The sequence below is a fragment of the Dipodomys spectabilis genome, unplaced genomic scaffold (genome assembly GCF_019054845.1).
Source record: "Dipodomys spectabilis isolate Male_0828 unplaced genomic scaffold, ASM1905484v1 ptg000340l, whole genome shotgun sequence".
In the NCBI taxonomy this organism is placed as follows: domain Eukaryota; kingdom Metazoa; phylum Chordata; class Mammalia; order Rodentia; family Heteromyidae; genus Dipodomys; species Dipodomys spectabilis.
In genome coordinates this window covers 1,149,963-1,170,811 of record NW_024871017.1, presented here as the reverse complement: position 1 = coordinate 1,170,811, position 20,849 = coordinate 1,149,963, and the positions used below count along the sequence as shown (strand labels likewise).

At 60.3% G+C, this 20,849-nt stretch overlaps 1 protein-coding gene across 1 annotated transcript; it reads left to right on the top strand.

The window, feature by feature from the left end:
* Positions 1-4,129: 4,129 nt before the first annotated feature.
* Erich6 (glutamate rich 6) lies at positions 4,130-20,652 on the top strand. The gene is made up of 14 exons (XM_042665680.1): positions 4,130-4,262; positions 5,149-5,206; positions 8,735-8,936; positions 9,528-9,615; positions 9,860-9,915; positions 10,017-10,133; positions 11,553-11,654; positions 12,645-12,802; positions 13,573-13,643; positions 14,457-14,599; positions 15,950-16,035; positions 16,663-16,818; positions 19,192-19,420; positions 20,389-20,652. Exons 2-14 carry the CDS (start codon positions 5,184-5,186, stop codon positions 20,650-20,652), a joined length of 1,695 nt encoding a protein of 564 aa, XP_042521614.1. The 5' UTR covers positions 4,130-4,262; positions 5,149-5,183.
* The last annotated feature ends 197 nt before the right edge of the window (positions 20,653-20,849 follow it).

Here is a 20,849-nt window from a genome sequence, read left to right as displayed (position 1 = left end):
CTCGGTATGTCTGCACACGTCCTCTCCCGGCATCCCCCGGCAGTTCGTGAGCGGGAGGACCGGGGTGGCAGGGGAGTGACCTGCTCTGTGACCCCAAATCCACCCTGGGGGTCACTTTATCACTGCCCGGCTGAGCCTCAGGCCGCTGTGCCCAGGGCTCCGTGTTGGCGCCCGGAGCCGGGTGGCCCCACCAGCCTGTCCCCCCGTGAGGAAGCTCAGGCCAGAGACCCTTCCGGCATTGCTTGCGTCCAGGCGGTGCCTCTCCCCCGGGGAGGACCACACGCAGAATCTTTTAGAGGACCTGAGTGAAAATGCAGATTTGGGCCGGGCACCGGTGGCTCAGGCCTGTCATCCTAGCTACTCAGGAGGCTGAGATCTGAGGATCGTGGTTCAAAGCCAGCCCAGGGCAGGAAGGCCTGTGAGATTCTATATCTCCAAGTAACCACAGAAAGCCAGACATGGAGGTGGTGGCTCCGGGATAGAGCGCCAGCCTTGAGCAACAAAACTCAGGGACAGCGCCCAGGCCCTGAGCTCAAGCCCCATGACCAGAAAGAAAGAAAAAGATTCAGGGGAGTCTGAATTCCAACAAGGTCATCAAGTGAGCCTTTCACACGGTTTGGGGGTGACCGGCTTGAATCGTGAGTTTGGACTCCGGGTGCCTTCAGGCTGCTCCGGCCTTGCCCTGCCTGTTCCATCCACCCTGGGCCAGAGCACGGAGCCCATGCCCGGGCATGCTCATGCCCAGGACCCGGCTGCCCCTGGGGTTCAGGGTGGGTTGTCCAGGACAGCAAGGTCCGGCCTGACTTTCTCGCTGGCTGGCTGGCTGGCCCACGGCCCCGCGGAGCTGCTTCTCCCACCCCGGCCCTCCCCGACCGGTGGTGAGGCCCTGGTCAGTAGTGAGACCAGCTTTGTCACAGGTGTCACAAGGTGCTGTTTAAAGGTACGTGTGGGTGGTGGGGTTTTTATTTTTTCATTTTTCCCACATTCACTTTAGTTTTTTAATAAATATTTTCCATAAACAAACAGCGAGCGTGCTTTGTGTCTCTGGTTGAAGAACAGCTTTTTCTGAGCAGTGCTTTGGGGGGGTGGCGCTGTGACCATGACCTGTGACAGAGGTCGTGGCCTGGGCCTGCGTGGACGCCTGCGTCCTGAGCCCCCCCCCCGTGGTGGGGGTTTGGGGGCATGCCCGGGAGAGGCCGGCTGGTGCCACACCCACCGCACAGCCGCACTCCACTTCCTTGAGTGGAATTTCCTGCCAGAAAATGAACAACTTCCCCAGGTTACCCCCCCCCACCCCCGGGTGGGAGGAGGTGAGATGGACGGACAGCAGGCCGGCAGGCCGGCAGGCCAGCTCTGCCACGGCGCATCTGTTCACACAGTTCAGGGAGGCCGGTCTCTAGCGGGCCTCTATCACCAAGCCTCCTCTTCTAAGCCACAGCCCAATGCAGAGTCCTGTGAACTCAGGTTGGCCTGGGCGTCCCCGGCCAGCAAGCAGGAAACAGCTGAGGCCCGATGACTGGTGCCATCTCGGAGAGGAGGGGAAGGTGTGGCCTGGGTTCCCGGAGCCCCGATGTCCTGTGGTGACAACGGGGTGCTTCCGTGCTGGGCAAAGGGGCAACACAAAGCCCGCCCCACATGTGCAGAGTGGCCTCCGGATTGCGCCCTACCTCCTGCCCCCAGCGCTTTAACACCAGCATCAGCAGTCACCCCTCCAAGCACTGTCTGGCCTTCAGGGCACCGGTGTAGGCCAGACATGTGCCATCCATGTGCCCCCGCGTACACCCCCGTACCCCCTGTGCCGCCATGCCCCCCATGGGATTAGCAGACTTTCCTGACCAGTGATGGAGGACACCTCGAGCGGTGGCTTATTTTCCCGTCCATTGGGGGGTCACTAGACGCAGAGCTCACAGATGTTACGAGTGGGGGTAATGGGACTGGGCCCCTGGCAGCGGGGTCCTGGGTGAGGATCAGCGCTCAGGGCACCGTCCCTGCCGGATGGCGTGAGTCACCCGTCACCCCCAAGCTGGGTCCGGGAACGTCTCCCCGGGCTCCTGCTGACGGCGACCAGGGCTCAGCGGATGGTCAGAACTGTTCTCCAGGCCTGGCGCCCGAGCCTCACGCCCGCCAGCCTAGCTACTCAGGAGGCTCAGATCTGAGGATCGCGGTTCAAAGCCAGCCTCTCGAGGCCGATGTAGAGCAAAAAGCCAGGAGTGGGGTGTGGCTGGCAGGGAGACGCAGAGCGGCAGTGTCTGGGCCGGTCCTACCCTAGTGTCTCCTCGGGGCAGAGCAGACCCCACGGGCGAGCCCGTCACTGCACGGTGCCGTGGGGGTCCGGCCGAGGGGCTGGGGTGGTCAGGGCTACGCGGCCGCAGGGCCCTGCGGACCGGCCGGGACATCTGTGGGGTCTGTGGGATCCCTGGGGGCCTGTGGGCATCCGTGAGGCCTGTGGACATCCGTGGGGCCTGTGGGCATCCGTGGGGCCTGTGGACAGCCATGGGGGGCCTGTGGACAGCCGTGGGGGGCCTGTGGGCACCCATGGGGCCTGTGGGCCTCCGTGGGGCCTGTGGATATGCGCGGGGCCTGTGGGCATCCGTGGGGCCTGTGGCCATCCGTGGGGCCTGTGGGTATCCGTGGGGCCTGTGGACCTCCGTGGGGCCTGTGGATATGCGCGGGGGCCTGTGGGCATCCGTGGGGCCTGTGGGCATCCGTGGGGCCTGTGGATATCCGTGGGGCCTGTGGACAACCGTGGGGCCTGTGGACATCCGTGGGGCTTGTGGGCATCTGTGGGGCCTGTGGACCTCCGTGGGGCCTGTGGACCTCCGTGGGGCCTGTGGGCATCCGTGGGGCCTGTAGACCTCCGTGGGGCCTGTGGGCATCCGTGGGGCCTGTGGGCCTCCGTGGGGCCTGTGGATATCCGTGGGGCCTGTGGATATGCGCGGGGCCTGTGGGCACCCGTGGGGCCTGTGGGCATCCGTGGGGCCTGTGGACATCCGTGGGGCCTGTGGATATGCGCGGGGGCCTGTGGGCATTCGTGGGGCCTGTGGATATGCGTGGGGGCCTGTGGACATGTGTGGGGGGCCTGTGGGCAACCGTGGGTATCTGTGGGCATCCGTGGGGCCTGTGGATATCCGCGGGGCCTGTGGGCAACCGTGGGTATCTGTGGGCATCCGTGGGCAGCTGTGGGGGCCGTGGACATGCGCAGGGCCGTGGGGTGCATCGTGGACTCCACCGGAACAAGCGCCCCCGAGGGGCCCCTGCCCCCCCCCCCGCCCCGCCTCCCTGCGCGGAGCAAGCCGCGGACGGAAGTGAAAAGAACCCACTGGGAAGGGGGCCCGCGCTGAGGGCGCTGCCCCTTTAAATCCGGGAGGCCCCGGGCGGGGCCCCGAGAGGCTCCGCCCCTTCGGATCCCGCGGGCTTCCGGCGTTGCCTGGGAGACGGCAGACTCTAAAGACGCCCCGCCCCTTTGGATCCCGCGGGCTTCCGGCGTTGCCTGGGAGACGGCAGACTCTAAAGACGCCCCGCCCCTTTGGATCCCGCGGGCTTCCGGCGTTGCCTGGGAGACATGGACTCTAAAGGCGCCCCGCTCCTTTAAGCCCGGTGGGCTTCCGGCGTTGCCTGGGGGACGGTGGACCCTGGAGAGCCCGCCCCTTTAAATCCCGCGGGCTTCCGGCGGCGTTGCCTGGGGGACGGTGGACCCTGGAGAGCCCGCCCCTTTAAAATCCCGCGGGCTTCCGGCGGCGTTGCCTGGGGGACGGCAGGCGCCCGCCCTTTAAATCCCATGGGCTTCCGGCGTCCGACAGGGGGTCGGCAGGGGGGCGCGCGCGGCGCGGGGCGGCCCGGCCAGGCCATGGAGGGCGTGCGCTCGGACCTCAGCTCGGGAGAGTGGGAGGAGGCGCTGGAGGAGGAGGAGGAGGAGCTGGAGGAGTGGGAGGAGGACGAGGAGTGGGGCGCGGCGGCGGGGGCCGCGGGGGCCGCGGCGGAGGCGGAGGCCGGCGCGGCGGAGGCGGAGGCCGCGGCGGAGGCCGGCGCGGCGGAGGCGGAGGCCGGGGCGGAGGCGGAGGCCGGGGCGGAGGCGGAGGCCGCGTCCTCCTACGAGCGGCTGCTGCGGGCCGCGGTGCGCTGCGGCGACGAGGACGACGACTGGACGCGGCCGCGCCTGGTCAGCGTGGTCAGCCCGAGCGTCAGCTCCGCGCCGTCCAGCCCGGCCTGGAGCTCCACGCCCAGCGGCTCGGCCAGCCCCAGCCTGGCCTCCTCGGGCTCGAGTACGCGGGGTGCGGGGGGGGGGGGGGGGCCCAGCCTGGCCTCCTCGGGCTCGAGTACGCGGGGTGCGGGGGGGGGGCCCAGCCTGGCCTCCTCGGGCTCGAGTACGCGGGGTGCGGGGGGGGGGGGGCAGGGAGGAGGAGGGGACTGGGGAGGGGAGGGCGGGGAAGGGCTGGGGGGATATGGGGGGGAGGGGAGGGCGGGGAAGGGCTGGGGGGGATATGGGGGGAGGGGAGGGCGGGGAAGGGCTGGGGGGATATGGGGGGGGAGGGGAGGGCGGGGAAGGGCTGGGGGGATATGGGGGGAGGGGAGGGCGGGGAAGGGCTGGGGGGGATATGGGGGGGCTGGGGAGGGGCCTGGGGCAGCCCAAGAGACCTGCGTGGGGGTGGAGCCGGGCCTGGGAGCCTGTCCACCGCCTGTCCACCCCGAGTCCATCTCGCGGTTCCATCTGTGCCTGTAACAAGCAGCACGGCCCGGGGCCCAGGCCGTAACCCCAGCTCCTCAGGAGACCGAGCCCGGAAGCTGCTGCGAACGCAGAGCTGCTGGCCTGGCCCGTGTGGCGCGTGTGGACGCCGCCTGGACGCGGTCCTCCGCGAACTGGGGTTACAGGCAGGGCCAGGCCGGTCAACGGCCAGGGAGGGTGCGGAAGAGGTGCCTGGGCCTCGTTCAGTCCTTGCTGCTGTCCTGTGGTTAGCACGACCCTGATTCCTCCCCAGCACGTGCACACATGCGCACACGCATGCCTGAGTGCGCACGCATGCTCTCTCACACACACCCTTATGGCAAAACCACCTTCAGATCCTGCCCCACAAATCCGAGACGGCGAGGCTTCTTGAAAGTTGCTGGGTTAGGGGGAATGTCTAAACTCTGAAATGCTTCACTCAACAGGTTTCCCTAAGATATTTCAAAGATTTAGGAAAGACATGTCCGAAGTAGGTTTAGACAGGTAAGAAAACATTTCCAACTCTCGTATTAGTTTCTAGAAGTTGATAATGGTATCTCTTAATCGTGTTATGAAATAGATTAAAAGAATCCAGGCATTTACAGCTTACTTACACACAATTTTGGTTTGGTTTGTTTTGCCAGTCCTGGGGCTTGAACTCAGGACCTGGGCACTGTCCCTGAGCTGCTTTTTGTCTAGGCTAGCACTCTACCACTTGAGCCACAGCGCCACTTCTGGCTTTCTCTGTGTATGTGGTACTGAGGAATTGAACCCAGGGCCTCATGCACGTGAGGCAAGCACTCTACCACGGGGCCACCTTCCCATCCTCAAGTATTTTTTAACCCGTACTGCAGCTGGTGAGGCAGAAGGCGCGGAGAAGCATGGTTTTAGGCTAGCCCAGGCACGAGAACAAGACCCATTTCAGCAACTAAGGCTGGTGAGCAGCACTGTTCTGTAATCCTGGCTAAGCGAGGGAGGCATGCGCAGGAGTGGGGTCCGAGGCCTGCTGGATAAAACAAGACGCAGTCCGACAAACAGCACCAAGGAGCCAGGGCCCCGAGGCCGTGAGTTCAAACCCCAGTCCTGTCAAAAACAAAAGAAGTTGTACCCTGGTGGACACGTTGAAGCAGCAAAGGCAGAGTTCTGACCCGACTTCAACCTTCACCCGGCCGTAGCGCGTGGACAGCAGCACCCGCCCGAGCTCAGAACACGGGATCCGCTGTGTGGACAGCAGCACCCGCCCGAGCTCAGAACACGGGATCCGCTGACCCCTGAGCACTGTAGACAGCAGCACCCGCCCGAGCTCAGAACACGGGATCCACTGACCCCTGAGCACTGTAGACAGCAGCACCCGCCCGAGCTCAGAACACGGGATCCGCTGACCCCTGAGCACTGTAGACAGCAGCACCCGCCCGAGCTCAGAACACGGGATCCGCTGACCCCTGAGCACTGTAGACAGCAGCACCCGCCCGAGCTCGGAACACGGGATCCGCTGACCCCTGAGTGTGTGGACAGCAGTACCCGCCCGAGCTCGGAACACGGGATCCACTGCCCCCCCCCCCCCAAGCACATGGACAGCAGCACCTGCCCGAGCTCAGCACACGGCTCTGCTGGCCAAAGGCACTGTGGAGAGATAGAGAGGAAGCGGCAGGACGGAGGTGGCCTGTGATTCACTGGGCGCAGACATCTTTGGAGGTCTCCGACCCTCCTGGGAATGTGCGGGCTGCTCCCACAGACTGCCTTCTGGCTGTTTCTTGGCTCCCACAGACTGCCTTCTGGCTGATTCTTGGCTTTTTTTTCCCCCCCCCACCTCCCCGCCTGGGCTGGCTTCAAATTCATCACCTAACCCAAAATGGCTTCAAACTGGCAGTCCATCCCTGGCATCCCAGCTGCCCACGTGCTGGGATTACAGGCGTGAACGGCTACCCTCAACTTTGCTTTATGAGCAACGTTTAAATTCTTAAGCTTAAACAGAATGATTTTATCTCATACATTTTCATTTGTCCCTGTCATCCAAGATACTCAGGAGGCTGAGTGTGAGGGTCACAGTTCAAGCCAGCCTGCACAGGAAAACCCATAGACTTACCAACAATGAACCACAAAAATCTGGAAGTGGGGCTTCAGCACAAAAGCTCAGGGACAGCGCCCAGGCCCTGATTACAAGCCCCAGCACGCACACACGCACGCACGCACCAACAATATAACCAGGCCCATGGACCAGAAAGTCACGGCCATAGAACTTGTCTGTGTTTTGTTTTCATTTTTTCCGGGATGAGCCCAGCAGCACGTCTTCCTAGCCCACCCTGCGCGTTCTTTCTCTTACATCTTTCATTTTTGCTCGAGAAATTCTTCAGGTTACTTTGTTGTTGTTGGTCGTGGGTCCTGAACTCTGGGCCTGGGCGCTGTCCCTCAGCTCTTCAGCTCAAGGCTAGCGCTCTACCACTTGAGCCACGGCGCCACTTCCAGCTTTTTCTGCTTCTGTGGTGCTGAGGAATCGAACCCAGGGCCTCATGCATGTGAGGCAAGCGCTCTACCATGAGCCACCTTCCCAGCCCTCTTCGGGTGATTTCTTCATGAGTTTCTCCCAGAGTCAGATTTCCACATTCTTGCCTTCACGTTGCCTTCAGCCTTCGTTCTTGATGTAACCTGCGTGAAAGACCGCACTCAAGACAACTTCCACTAGCGCCCTGGAGCTCTCCGGGGGCCCAGGGCGTGGCTGCCGTATCAGGGTTTGAATTCGGGCGCCATCGGCACTTTCCTGCCAAACCACACCTCCAGCCCTTCTTTCCCCCTTTTGGAGGCTGGGTCTCACTTCCTGGTGGCTGAGCAGGACTGCAGTCCTCCGTTTTCACACTTCCCGCCCCAGCTAGGAGTGGAGGTGTGGCCCGCCACACCCAGCCTCCTCCACTCAGGAGAGTCACTAGGGATGAGAGCCTCACGGAGTTTCCTGGCTTTGAACCACGATCCTCAGCTCTCAGCCTCCTGTGTAGCCAGGATGACAGGCGTGAGCCGCCCGCGCCCGGCATCAGCTGCTGTCTTGACTTAGCACTCCTTCTGTTAGAGCCCAAGTCCACGGAGCCTCTCTTTCCTGGATCAGATTTTTAACATCTCATAAATCTCACTAAAAATCGCTGTTAAAAATAGATACACGGGAAGGTGCTCTTTGATGAATTTGGTGAACGTGTGTTTTTTGAAGAAGCACTCTCGGTGCAATCTGGGCTGGCTCGGCTCCCATTTTTCACTGCCTTCTGACGCCTCTGGTTGAGACAGGGCTGACTTCAGAGGCGGGGGAAGCGGCGTCTCCGTGGTCCATACCGTTGACCCTTTCACTGGGGCGGCCGGGGAACCACACACAGGGTTGCTTAGGGACTTTTCTGGAACACCTTGGCACTCAGCCCTGGTTCTCCCGAGGCCGGGTACACAGAACTCACTCCGCTGAGACCCGTCAGGTCTCCGCAGCACGGTCCCTCGCCTACGACAGTCATTTCAGAACTGAAAAACAGCACCTGGCCCGTGCAATGCACCAGGCACCAAGCACCAAGCACCAAGGCGGTGTGGACCGGAGTCGGGCACAGATGGGCCCACTCTGAACGTGAGCCCCTTATATCCCTGAGAAAACGGCAGTGCAGAGACCAGACCGCTTAAAAAGCAGTAAAACCACCATGAATAATGATGTTAACTTAAGCTCAAGTGTTTGCACGTACGCCCCACGGCCACCAACAGCCTCCTATGACCCAGCAGGTCCTCAAGGGAAAAACACAGCATTGTTTAGAAAAGAAAAAAACCCCAGAATGTCAGGCCTGTGGGCACAGCTCAAGAACCTGCCCGATGCGTGCGAGACACTGACTTTAAATCCCAGAGCCACACGCTCGCACAGAGCTCGCACACTACCCCACCCACCAGACGTGGAAGAGAACGTTTCACAGAAAACAAAACCAGGGCCTTGTAGGTGCGCTTGCTATGGAATATCTACCCGCCGGCTTCTGCTGCCGAGGGAGTATGCCTAACGCTCACCTCGAGTCTGCATTCCAGGAATGTCTACCGGCGCGTGTGTCCCGGCATCTCCATGTCCACACAGACGGAAGAGAGCTGGCTGCGGGAGCTTTATGGGAAGCTGTTTGTGCGTAAGCGGCTGCGCTCGTGGCTCTTGCTGGGGCAGGCCTGGGCCTGCTCGGGGTGGAGGAAGGGAGCTGGCCTTGCGTTCCTGCCGGAGGCCAGACTGCCACTGTGCTGGGTGAGGAAGCACCGCACCGGTGTGCGTGTGTGCACAAGCTCACTGAATTGTGTGTGTACGTGTGCATGCATGACCTCATGAGCCCTGTGTGTGCGCACGTGTGTGTGCGTGTACCGCCCAGCTTCGGCTCCGGCAGGCGAGTGTGGTACCAGCTGTGGCGGCGGCTGGCTTTCCGGCGGGCGGGCGGGCCGGTGCGATTCTTTCTAGGTGCCTGCACTGCAGCAGTCAGGCCGCCAGCGTTCGGGTGGCTTTGCCACCGAGCTCGCCCCCAGGTGACAGACATACAGTGGACAGGGGAAATGAGGGTGTGCGGAGGAGGGTTGCGAGCACACGCAGCGTCCTGGGGCCGGGAGGCGGACGCAGCGTCCTGGGGCCGGGAGGCGGAGGTGCCTGCCCTTATCGCAGATACGGCGTGAAAAAGTGTGGAAATGGCAAAGCCGAAAGATAAAATGAGCACAGCAAGGGTTCCTCCTGTTCCCAGAGACTCGTCGTGAGGCACAGTTAACTCATTTGCGCATCGTCAAGACTGATGATACACACACGTGCTTATTTTTTGAAGGAGCGGAAGAGGAAGAGGAAGAAAAAGAAGAGGAGGAAGAGGAAGAGGAGGAGGAAGAAAAAGAAGAGCAAGAAGACGTCACTTCCAAGGAGATGGAGACGTTCATCTCTAGGATGTCCGGTGAGCTGCACGTGCAGACGCCTTGTGCGGGCCCGGCTCTCCCGGGAAAGGTGGTGGGAGTGTGTGGGAGAAGGTGCTGGAAGGGCCCTGGGGCTGACCTCGTGCGTGCGCACGTGCGTGTGTGTGGTTCTGTGCATGTGCGCGTGGACAGGCACGATGGGGTGGGGAGGGAAGGGTCTACAGGTTGGACACCAGGTGCCAGGTGCCATGTTTTCAGCCTCCCTTCAAACCCTCCTTGCCTCAGGAAAATGGGTCATCAACCCGGAGGAGCTGAAGCTGAGCATCCTGTGCGAGCTGGAGGTAGGTGTGCTGGCGGAGGCCGCGCCCGCGGAGGCCACGCCCGAGGCGGCCCCGGGAACCGCCGTCCAGCCGACACTGCCCCCTCTCTTTCTGAAATCCAGTTTCAGGAAGACTTCATAACGCTGTTCGACTCCCCGCTGAGGACGCTGCCCAGCATCGGGCTGCCGCCCGTCCTGGCCTACAAATGCGAGAAAGCCATGCTGGACATTAACTTGCAGGTAATTTTTTAAATCGTTTTTTCCGGGATCTTTCCTTTTGGGGGCTGGGGATCGAGCCCAGGATGTGCCACCGAGCCGCACCCCAGCCTTTCAGTTACTGCTTTGAAAATGACGTCAAAGAGCCGGGCACAGGCGGCTCACACCTGTCATCCCAGCTACTCAGGAGGCTGAGAGCTGAGGATCACGGATCAAAGCCAGCTCGGGCAGGAAAGTCCATGAGACTCTGATCTCCAATGAACCACCAGAAAACCAGAAGTGGCGCTGTGGCTCAAGTGGTAGAGCACTCACCTTGAGCTGGACAGTGCCCAGGCCCAGAGTTCAAGGCCCACCACTGACAAAATCCCAGACAAACCCGACATGATATCAGAGGCGGAGTGAACAGGATACAGTTCGTACCGGGCATGGCCCGCGGCGGCGGCCCCTGCGGGAATTCCAGGTTGTGGAGGTGAAGGGCCGGGTCTGCACTGGGCTGCGGCAGGCACCGCCCCAACCCTGGGCCTGGCGTCGGCTCCCCGCGCGCTCCTGCTTGCTTCTCCCGGAGGAGGGGCTGGGGCCCGGCCAGGCCCCGGAGGAGGTACTCCAGAGGCCGGTCAGCATCCACCGCGGCCTGCGCAGCAAAGCAAGGTCTTTTCTTCCCATTACTTTTTTTTTTTTTTTGCCAGTCCTGGGGCTTGAACTCAGGGTCTGGGTGCTCTCTGTCCCTAAGCTGCTTTTGCTCAAAGCTACCACGGAGCCACAGCACCACTTCCAGCTTTTTTGGAATAACTTACGGAGATGAGTCTCATGGGGCTGGCTTTGAACCGCGATCCTCAGCTCTCAGCCTCCTGAGTAGCTAGGATGACAGGCGTGAGCCGCCGGCACTGGCTTTTCCTATCTAGCAGTTACCACGTCAGAGTTGGATTCCCTCCCTCTCCCTCTTTTCCTTTCCTCTTCCTCTCCTCTCTCACACAACTGGGATTGGAGCCAGGTCGGCTTTGCAGGCGCTGCGCCCCTGGGCCACTGCACCCCTTCCGTGTTGTTTCTCAGATGGGCTCCGGGTCTTTTGCCTAGGCCAGCCCAGACCGTGACCTTCTGCGCCCCCCCCCCCCGACCTGCCCCCAGGACCCCCCTCCACCATGGCCACGCTTCCCTCTTACCCCGCAGCCTGGGAGGGACTCTGTTCTGCAGATTGCACCAGACCCAGGTGAGGTGCTCAAACCACCACCTTGGGCCGGAGCCCTTCCCGGCCCAGCTGGCTAAGGTCTGACAGGCCGGCGCCACTGGAGGGTTTCGGGCCCGTCTCCTCCCGGCCCAGGGCCCCCGCCGGCCGGCCTGACCCTCCCAGGGCCCCGCTGGCTCACCTCCACTGCCCTCCCAGGGCCCCGCCGGCCGGCCTGACCCTCCCAGGGCCCTCACCAGCTCACCTCCGCTGCCCCCCAGCAGGAGGAAGAGGAGGAGCAGTCGCTCCACTGCGAATTCTGTGGTGCTGACCTTCAGGCATTTTTTTCCTACACGGATTTCAGCTCCAAACCCAAAGAACACGTGAGTGCTACAAGCAGGCGCACCTCTGAACTGCCCCTTTCCGTCCTTCGCAAAGAAACTATACCTGGGAAATGCAAGTCACAGCTAGGAAGGAAAACCACGCCACAGCGCCGGGCACCAGCACTCACACCTGCCGTCCCAGCTGCTCGGGAAGCTGAGGTCTGAGGACCGAGGGGCTTCAAGGGCGGCGCAGGCAGAGACCTGAGAGAATCTCAATAGCCAGCAAAAGCTGGACATGGAGGTGTCCTCAAGGGGTAGAGCACCAGATTTGAGCAGAAAAAGCCAAGTGCTAGGTCCTGAGTTCAAGGCCTGGTGCAGTCCCTAGACAAACAGACAACAGCAAGTGTGGGACCCGTCCGGCGGGAGCGTGGTGAGCCCCAGGGTGTAAACCGGAGGGTCCAAGTTCACGCGGGCCCAGGGGGGATGGGAGAGCCTACTTGAAAATCAACAAAAGCAAGGGGGGCTGGCGGCCGGGCTCCTGATAGAGCCTGCCCGGACGTTCACGCACAAGGCCCTACGCTCAAACCCCAGAATCGAGGAGGAGGAGGCAGCCTGGGAGTGTGGCTCACCTTGCACACACGCAGCCCTGGGCTTGATTCCTCGGTATCGCCTACACAGGAAAAGCCGGAAGTGGCTCAAGTGTTAGAGCGCTCGCCTTGAGCGGAAGAAGCTCAGGCCCTGAGTTCAAGCCTCAGGACTGGCAAAAAATAATAAATACATGGAGGAAAGTGGGAGCGACAACAGGCAGGATCTGGAGGGACAAAGTAGACAGGTGGCTTCCGTTGTGGGAGGAAGTGCTCACGGAGCAGGTCCCTTCCTAAAATCGCTCGTGATTCTAGTCGCGCAACTTCGCATGCTCCAAATGCAGCGACCTGCCCGTGACTCCCACCCCTGGCGATGAAGCCACCGGCACGAAAACGGCCGTGGATGCCCCTGAGCCCCGCGGGCGCCCCGGCCGTGCAGGGGTGAGGCAGCCTCTCTGCCTTTCAGGGGTACTGCTGCCTGCACTTTCAGAACCTGGTCAACTACATCCACGAGGAGAGCCAAAGGATAAAAATCCCCTCGTTTGAGTTGATCAGCATCAAGCCTCACGCAGCACACGGCAGCGAGATGGACAGGATGAAGGCCAGGGAGAAGGCCATGCGGAGGTGAGCCGCCCGGCCGGCCGGGGAGGAGGCCAAGCGGAGGTGAACCGCCCGGCCGGTCCCGACAGGCCCGCTTCCCTGGAGGGTTTTCCAAATACGCAATTATGGGGCTGGGAAGGTGGCTCAGTGGTAGAGTGCTAGCCTTGAGCTGAAGAGCTGAGGGACAGCGCCCAGGCCCAGAGTTCAGGCTCCACGACTGGACCCCCCCCCCAAAAAAAAACAAAAAAACCAAATACGCAATTTGACCATGCGTTCTCTGTAAACAAACAGACCCACTGGGTAGAGATACGGGATTTCTGGAGGAAGTCAAGATTCCAGGGCTCCTGGGGGCGGAGGGGCAGACACAGCTCAGGGCAGAGGGACAATCCCAGAAACATACCAATGATCAATTGTCAAGGCGATTCACAATTCCTATGTGGAGGAAGGGTGCCCAGCGAACTGGGTGGAGACCCGTTAAATAAACCAGTTAAAAACAGCAATGGAGCCGGGCGCCAGAGGCTCACGCCTGTCATCCTAGCTACTCAGGAGGCTGAGATCTGAGGATCACGGTTCAAAGCCAGCCTGGGCAGGAAAGTCCATGAGACTTATCTCCAATGAACCACCAGAAAACCGGAAGTGGCGCTGTGGCTCAAAGTTGTAGAGTGCTTGCCGTGAGCAGAGAAGGCTGAGTTCAAGCCCCATGACTGACCAAAAAAAGAACAAGGAACCTACAGTACGCTGCTTGAGAGCTCAGCCGCCTTTCAGACTTGCACATACCCTCTCTGGCTTTACAGGAAACAGGAGCACCAGCTGGCCAGGCATTTTGCAATAATCACCAGTGAGCCCAGCAACTTCTCAGAAGAAGGTGAGTGGCCGCACGCCGCAGGGCTCGGCTGCTGAGAGCCGCAGAAACAGCTGTCAGACGTCCGGGAGGTTCTCAGCTCGCTGTTCACGCGCGCAGCCTCCGGCACAGCCCAGCCCCAGGGAGCTGAGCTGACTCTCAGCCCTGGGTGGCACACTCCACCATGTTTCCCAGCCGGGGTGTGGGGGTCTTCGTGTAACCCCCCAGGGTTGAGGGCCCCCGCCGGGCTGCCTTTCCATCCCAAGCCCAGTGTGTGCTGCTCTCCCCGGAGCTAGCGAAAAGATGCTAGAGAATATGCACTCTGGCTAACCTGATTGTCATAACTCAGCCTCTAGGATTGCACAAAGTTTCTCAGCAGTCAGTTGTTTCTTACGGGAACTACAGCCCAGAAAATTCCACTTAATAAAAATGGTTTTTCTTTTTTTGGACTTTTTTTCTTTTTAAACCAAAAGAACATTTTTAACAGAAGAACCCTTCACTAATTTGATGAAGGGCATGTCATCCCAGCTCAGGAGGCTGAGATCTGAGGATCGTGGTTTTAAGCCAGCCCCGGCAGGAAAATCCAGGGGACTCTTATCTCCAATTAACTGAAAAAAAAAGCCAGAAGTGGAGCCGTGGCTCAAGTGGTAGAGCACTAGCCTTGAGTAAAAAAGTTCAGGGACAACACCCAGGCCCTGAGTTCTAGCCCTGGACCTGGCACAAATTGAACACAAGTTGTCTGACAAATCAATGCATTTATAATGGGTTTGAGAGTTAATTTAAAAAGGTCTTAGAAAACTTAAAACATTTACATGCATGTGATTCTTTTCCCACTAGAGGCAAAGCACATAAAGACAATTTCTTACCAACTTTCCATGGACGTACCAGAAAAAAAGCCAATGGAAGACTTGTATGATTTTTATGTAAGAAACTGCAAGATGTCTGTCATTTGTTGTGACTCCAAGAAAGCATGTGGAAAGGTAATTAACTTGGATTTTTTTTTTTCTTTTTGCCATTAAAAACCACCTAGCTTGTTCAGGTGACACGTGTTTGTCAGAAGAATAGTTCCAGGGTTGGGTGGGCCGGAGGCCGGGCAGGCCTGTGCCCCAGCAATCTGGACAGGGGCGTGAGCAGGGGGCCCTGCACTCTTCAAGGCCAGCCTGGGCTACAGAGTCATTCCCTGTTTGCGAAAAGACGCCAGGGAGCGAGGCTCGGGTCTGCAGTCCTAGCTACTCAGGAGGCTGAGATCAGAGAGTGCAGAAAAGTGGAGGTGTGGCTCAGGCGGTAGAATGCTAGCGTTGAGTAGAAAAAAGCTAGGCAAGAGGGCAAGACCTTGGTGTGCGCGCACACGCATGTGCACGCACGCACGCGCGCACACACACACAGACTCGGTCTTTCCACTTTCCTCCCTTTCTTTGTTCAGCCTCCTGAGTAGCTAGGATTGCAGGCATGAGCTGCCGGTGCCCGGCCGCCTTTTAACTGTTCTGCATTTTTTTGTCTTACCTATGTTCTGGTTCAAGTATTTCACTTTAAGATATCAGTGCACGCTAAAGAGCATGTGAGCGTCTCAGAAAACGAAGGAGAGGAAAATCACCACAAGTCTGCACCTGCCTTCCCTCTCCCAAGACATTGTTAGTACCCCAGCATTTTCTAGACATGCCCCGGAACATGAAGTACCCGAAATTAAACGCAACCGGAAAGTCAGTGCTCACTCATAGCTCCCATCTGTTAGAAAGAGAGTGCATCGTGCCACGCTGTACACATTCCCTCTGCCGAGCTTCCCCGTTCAGTCAGGTTACTGAAGTCAGGTTTACGTGTGGTAACATCCACCCTTTACAGTGCCTGGCTCTAAGAAGCAGCTCTCTGCGTTCGGGATGTAGAATGCCACCATGGCCGAGACTGGTCTGCATCGCCTTTGGTTTTGTGTATGCAGTGGAAGCCTCAGATACCCAGGGGCAGGTTTCCATCCTCCAAGTGTGAGCAGGTTGCCCTGCAGGGATTCGGGTTGCCGTGGACCGTCCTCTGCCGAAGGTATCAATGATGATACCTTCTTGGGCGGGGGTGGTGATACACACCTGTAATCTCAGCTCTCTGAAGATGGTGAATGGAGACCAGCCTAGGCTATGTAGCAAAGCCAGTGTTTCAAATAGGTAGATGATGGCTAGGGAGGTAGGTGACAGATATAGGTAGATGACAGACAGACAGATGAATGGATAGATGGACAGACAGACAGAAGCGCTGTGCAGAGGCCAGCCCATGCGCGATGCCGCGTGCGGGCTCTCTCCCGATGCCAGCCGTGGCTGAGGGCTCCGTTCTCTCCCGGGACGCAGGTGGTGAAGAATGAGTTCCTGGAAAAATACTACAAGCAGGGAAACAAGTTCCTGACCTCGTTTCCAGACGGAACCACACAGATATTGTATCCTTTCCTCCCCCAAAGAGAAACAAGGGCAGGAATCATCCCACTGCCCGACAGAGGCGGGCAGCATTAGTACCTTCTGGAAGTTTAGCGAGTCTGTCACCGGCTTCTGTGTCTGCAGAGCAGGTTGGTTTTCATTTCTCGCCATTCTGCTCATAGGTAAATTTTCAGAGGTTAAATCCACCGAGTGGCACATGCCTGCCGCGAGGTCCTCTCCTGGCATGGGCACTTTGAGGCACCCCAGGCCTCAAAGACGCATTTGGGTCCACGTAAAAAGCATAAAACCCATTTCCCGAAGGTGATAATGTCAGTGAGCTCTCATACATGGAACTCGCTCTCAAGATCACCAAAGCCACTCCCTGAGCCGCGCCGGGGGCTCACGCCGGTCATCCCAGCCACTCAGGAGGCTGAGAGCTGAGGATTGCGGTTCAAAGCCAGCCCAGGCAGGAAAGTCCGTGAGATTCTGATCTCCAATGAACCACCAGAAAACCGGAAGTGGCGCTGTGGCTCACATGGTAGAGCGCCAGCCTTGAGCTGAAGAGCTGAGGAACAGCACCCAGGCCCCGAGTTCAAGCCCCACGACCACCACCACCACCAAACGGCTCCCTGGCCCTTATCTGACCTCAGCTATCCGTCGGGGAACCTGGCCATCATCCGGCTACCCAGCAGGACCCGCGGCTTCACCTGCATTGTCCAGGCAGACGCAGCCGTGGCCCCCGCCATCCTGGCTGTGCTGGACTCCTCGGGCAGAGGCTCCTGTGCCCACCCCAACGGCAATGTCTGGTAGGTTCCGCCGTCACCCTCGCGGCCACCTACGTACGTTTCTCGTCCTGTTTAGCTTTTCCTTCTTAAAGAGTGAGGAGCGGTGTGGCTCACGCCTGTCATCCTAGCCTCTCAGGAGGCCGAGATCTGAGGATCACGGTTCAAAGCCAGCCCGGGCAGGAAACTCTGTGAGACTCTTATCTCCAATAAACCACTAGAAAACCGGAAGTGGTGCTGTGGCTCAAGTGGTAGAACGCTGGCCTTGAGCTGAAGAGCTGAGGGATAGCACCCAGGCCCAGAGTTCAAGACCCACGACCGACCAAACAAAAAAAAAAATTTCCTTCCTTCCTTCCTTCCATCTCATCTTGTGAAACTCTCCATCATTGGCAAAGTTTAGACACTAATGAAAGTTTGGATACAGTGAGCTGTTTGCGTCTTTAGGTCCAAGCAGCGGTCACCATTACCACCGTGTAGAGTGGAAATGTCAGTGATCTCTCAGGGTTCAGTAGTAACTCTGTGGTACATCTAGGGGGGCTGGGACAGTTCCTACCCTGGTGTCAGGGTACAAACAATCGGATTCACAGAGCCCCATCCCACAGCCCCAGCTCAGATCCACAGTCCCAGCTCAGACCCCACAGCCCCAGCTCAGACCCACAGCTCCAGCTCAGACCAAACAGCCCAAGCTCAGAGCCCACAGCCCCAGCTCAGATCCACAGCCCCGGCTCAGACCAAACAGCCCCAGCTCAGACCCCACAGCCCCAGCTCAGACCCCACAGCCCCAGCTCAGACCCCACAGCCCCAGCTCAGACCCCACAGCCCCAGCTCAGACCCCACAGCCCCAGCTCAGACCCCACAGCCCCAGCTCAGACCCACAGCCCCAGCCCAGACCAAACAGCCCAAGCTCAGATCCACAGCCCCAGCTCAGACCCCACAGCCCCAGCTCAGACCCCACAGCCCAAGCTCAGATCCACAGCCCAAGCTCAGACTCACAGCCCCAGCTCAGATCCACAGCCCAAGCTCAGACCCACAGCCCCAGCTCAGATCCACAGCCCCAGCTCAGACCCCACAGCCCCAGCTCAGGCCCCACAGCCCCAACTCAGACCCACAGCCCCAGCTCAGATCCACAGCCCCGGCTCAGATCCACAGCCCCGGCCCAGACCAAACAGCCCCGGCTCAGACCCACAGCCCCAGCTCAGATCCACAGCCCAAGCTCAGATCCACAGCCCCAGCTCAGACCCACAGCCCCAGCTCAGACCCCACAGCCCCAGCTCAGACCCACAGCCCCAGCCCAGACCCCACAGCCCCGGCTCAGACCCACAGCCCCGGCCCAGACCCCACAGCCCCGGCTCAGACCCACAGCCCCGGCTCAGACCCACAGCCCCGGCTCAGACCCACAGCCCCAGCCCAGACCCCACAGCCCCGGCTCAGACCCACAGCCCCGGCCCAGACCCCACATCCCCGGCTCAGACCCACAGCCCCGGCTCAGACCCACAGCCCCGGCTCAGACCCACAGCCCCGGCTCAGATCCATAGCCCAAGCTCAGACCCACAGCCCCAGCCCAGACCCCACAGCCGCGGCTCAGACCCACAGCCCCGGCTCAGACCCACAGCCCGAGCTCAGATCCACAGCCCCAGCTCAGACCCACAGCCCCAGCCCAGACCCACAGCCCTGGCTCAGACCCACAGCCCCGGCTCAGACCAAACAGCCCCGGCCCAGACCCACAGCCCGAGCTCAGACCCCACAGCCCCGGCTCAGACCCCACAGCCCAAGCTCAGACCCCACAGCCCCGGCCCAGACCCACAGCCCCGGCTCAGACCCACAGCCCCAGCTCGGCATTGGACAGGTCCCTGGTCCCCGCGGCCTTGCCGGCCATCCCATTGGGAAGTCCAGCTCCCCACGGGCCCGCAGCTCCCTGAGGCGCCCCTGGAGCACAGTGTCTGTGTGTGACCCCGGCCGGGAGGTGGGGACACCCGTCCTCCACACCGTGGTGGCCAGCGCTCTGCACCTGCACTCACACGAAGCTGCAACTCCCTCCCAGACCCAGGGCAGCGCTGCACCTGGGCAGTGCTGCAGTGCTGGAACATTCCTGCAGCTCCTACGCCCCGCCCATCTGGACGGCCCCCCGAAACGCACACACCCACCGGGCTGCACTGCAGCCTGCAGCCTGATCAAAAGCCAAGGCAGTACTGGCTGCCCTCTGCCAGGACAGCCTCCCCTCTGCCACGTCCCCTTCCCGATGCCCGCCCCACCCCGTGGTCTGTCCATCCACTCTTGGATCCTACTTTGGCGGATGGGTCTGGTCTCACGTGGGGCTGGGAACTAGACTCCGCCCGCCTCTCCTGCAGTCATGGCCCGCGTCTGAGCTTGTCATGGGGGTTTTCTGTCTCCTTCCAGGGTTTACATCAACCTCTTGGGAGGCCAGTGCTCAGACCCAGCAGGCAACCGAGTAAGAGCCTGGAACTGGTCCAGGACCAGGGCGTCCTCCTCCTTCGTCACATTCAAGCCCGTCTTCCTGGCTCTGAACCACCACGTCGGAATCCGCATCTTAGGACAAGACAAGATTTCCATCACGTTCCTAGCCATGGGCCAGCAAGCCAGAATCAGTGTTGGAACCAAAGTGAAGGTACATTAAAACAAAAATAGAGCAGTTTAAAGAGCTCCCAGCAATAAGAGAGGCGAGAGGCTGGGCATGGAGCGTGGAAGCAGGCGGGTCAGGGGGCCAGGGGTCGTGGTCCTCCCCAGGCTGGGAAAAGCAAAAAGTGACTGAAGCCCTGGGCGGGTGTGGCTGGAGGCACAGGTGCAGACCCCGACAGCTCTGCGGGCAGGCCGGAGCGGGTCCTGCTGGAGAGGCCATTTCTGCTGGCTCTATTCTCCACGGGGCAGATGTTAAAGATTTTTTTCATGTCCGTATTTTAAACCACATTGCAAATCCATTGCATGTTCAAGTTTCTACGTAATATCTCACCCACGCTATGTTTTATTTGTGCTACAGCAGAACAGCACTGACCCAGTTCCTCCGGGACCCCCCTCCCCCCTCCTCCCCCTCCCCCGGACCCCCTTCCCCTCCCCGAGGACCCCTCCTTTGAGAGTTCCCTGCACCTCTCAGGGCCTCGTCCTCACCTCTCTTCCCAGGACTGGGCTCACCGAGCCTCCGTCCTTCTAGGAGCATGTCTGGCTCAGGAGTTCCAGGCTTTACCTCTGGGGCATCTCCAAACCTCGGTTTGGATGTCTAAAGAGATGTCCTGGAGAACATAACGGAGCAAAAGCAGACTTCCCAGCCCCGCCTCCTCCACTCTCCTTTCCTATTTTAACCATAAAACAGTGGTTAATACGACCACCGCGTTCTCAGCGCCCTTGGTGCTTACGCAGAGGGTTGGGCCACTGCTTGACAGTGGGACGGATGGACGGGGGAGCCACACAGACCGCCTCCCCCCCCCAGGTGGCTGGAAAGGCAGAGCTCACCGTGCAGGACCTGGGTCAGGGGGACTGAGGCGGGGGGGGGGCCAGGGCCTGCAGGGGAGGACTGGGGCGCGGGGCGCGGGTGTCGGGTGGGACCTGGCCCCAACCCCACTCCTCCCCCTCCAATGGCAGATGCTCTGGCCTCGGGACATCCCCTCTCAGCTGCACCTGAGCGAGGGCGACCTGCTGCTGCTGGCCAGCATGATCAAGATCCGCCGCCTGCTCCACCGGCTGCAGACCTTCGCCAGCTTCCCCTCCAGCTGCATGCAGGAGAAGGTGACGCAGCCCTCCTACCTCTCCTCGCTGTGCCTGAAACTGACGGCCCTGTGCCGCTCCGCCGGCTTGCAGGAGGACAGCCTGACCACTATTGCAGACATAATAAAGGAAAAGCTGTGAACGGGCGCCAGGGTCGCTGTGGTCACACTGGGGCGGGGGGGGGGCGGTCACACCAGTCACCCTGGCCACTCAGCAGGCTGAGGGTCACAGTGCAAAGCCAGCCCAGTCCATGAGACTCTCACATCTCCAATGAACCACCAGAAAGCGGAGCAGTGACTCAAGTGGTAGAGTGTCCACCTTGAGTGAAAAGCTCAGGG

Bases quoted from the DNA above. Each gene is read 5' to 3' on its own strand.
- Erich6 (XM_042665680.1), top strand. From the start codon at position 5,184: ATGTCCGAAGTAGGTTTAGACAG. The intron at 5,207-8,734 runs GTAAGAAAACAT...TCTGCATTCCAG, and splicing joins TCCGAAGTAGGTTTAGACAG to GAATGTCTACCGGCGCGTGT. The intron at 14,600-15,949 runs GTAATTAACTTG...CCCGGGACGCAG, and splicing joins CCAAGAAAGCATGTGGAAAG to GTGGTGAAGAATGAGTTCCT.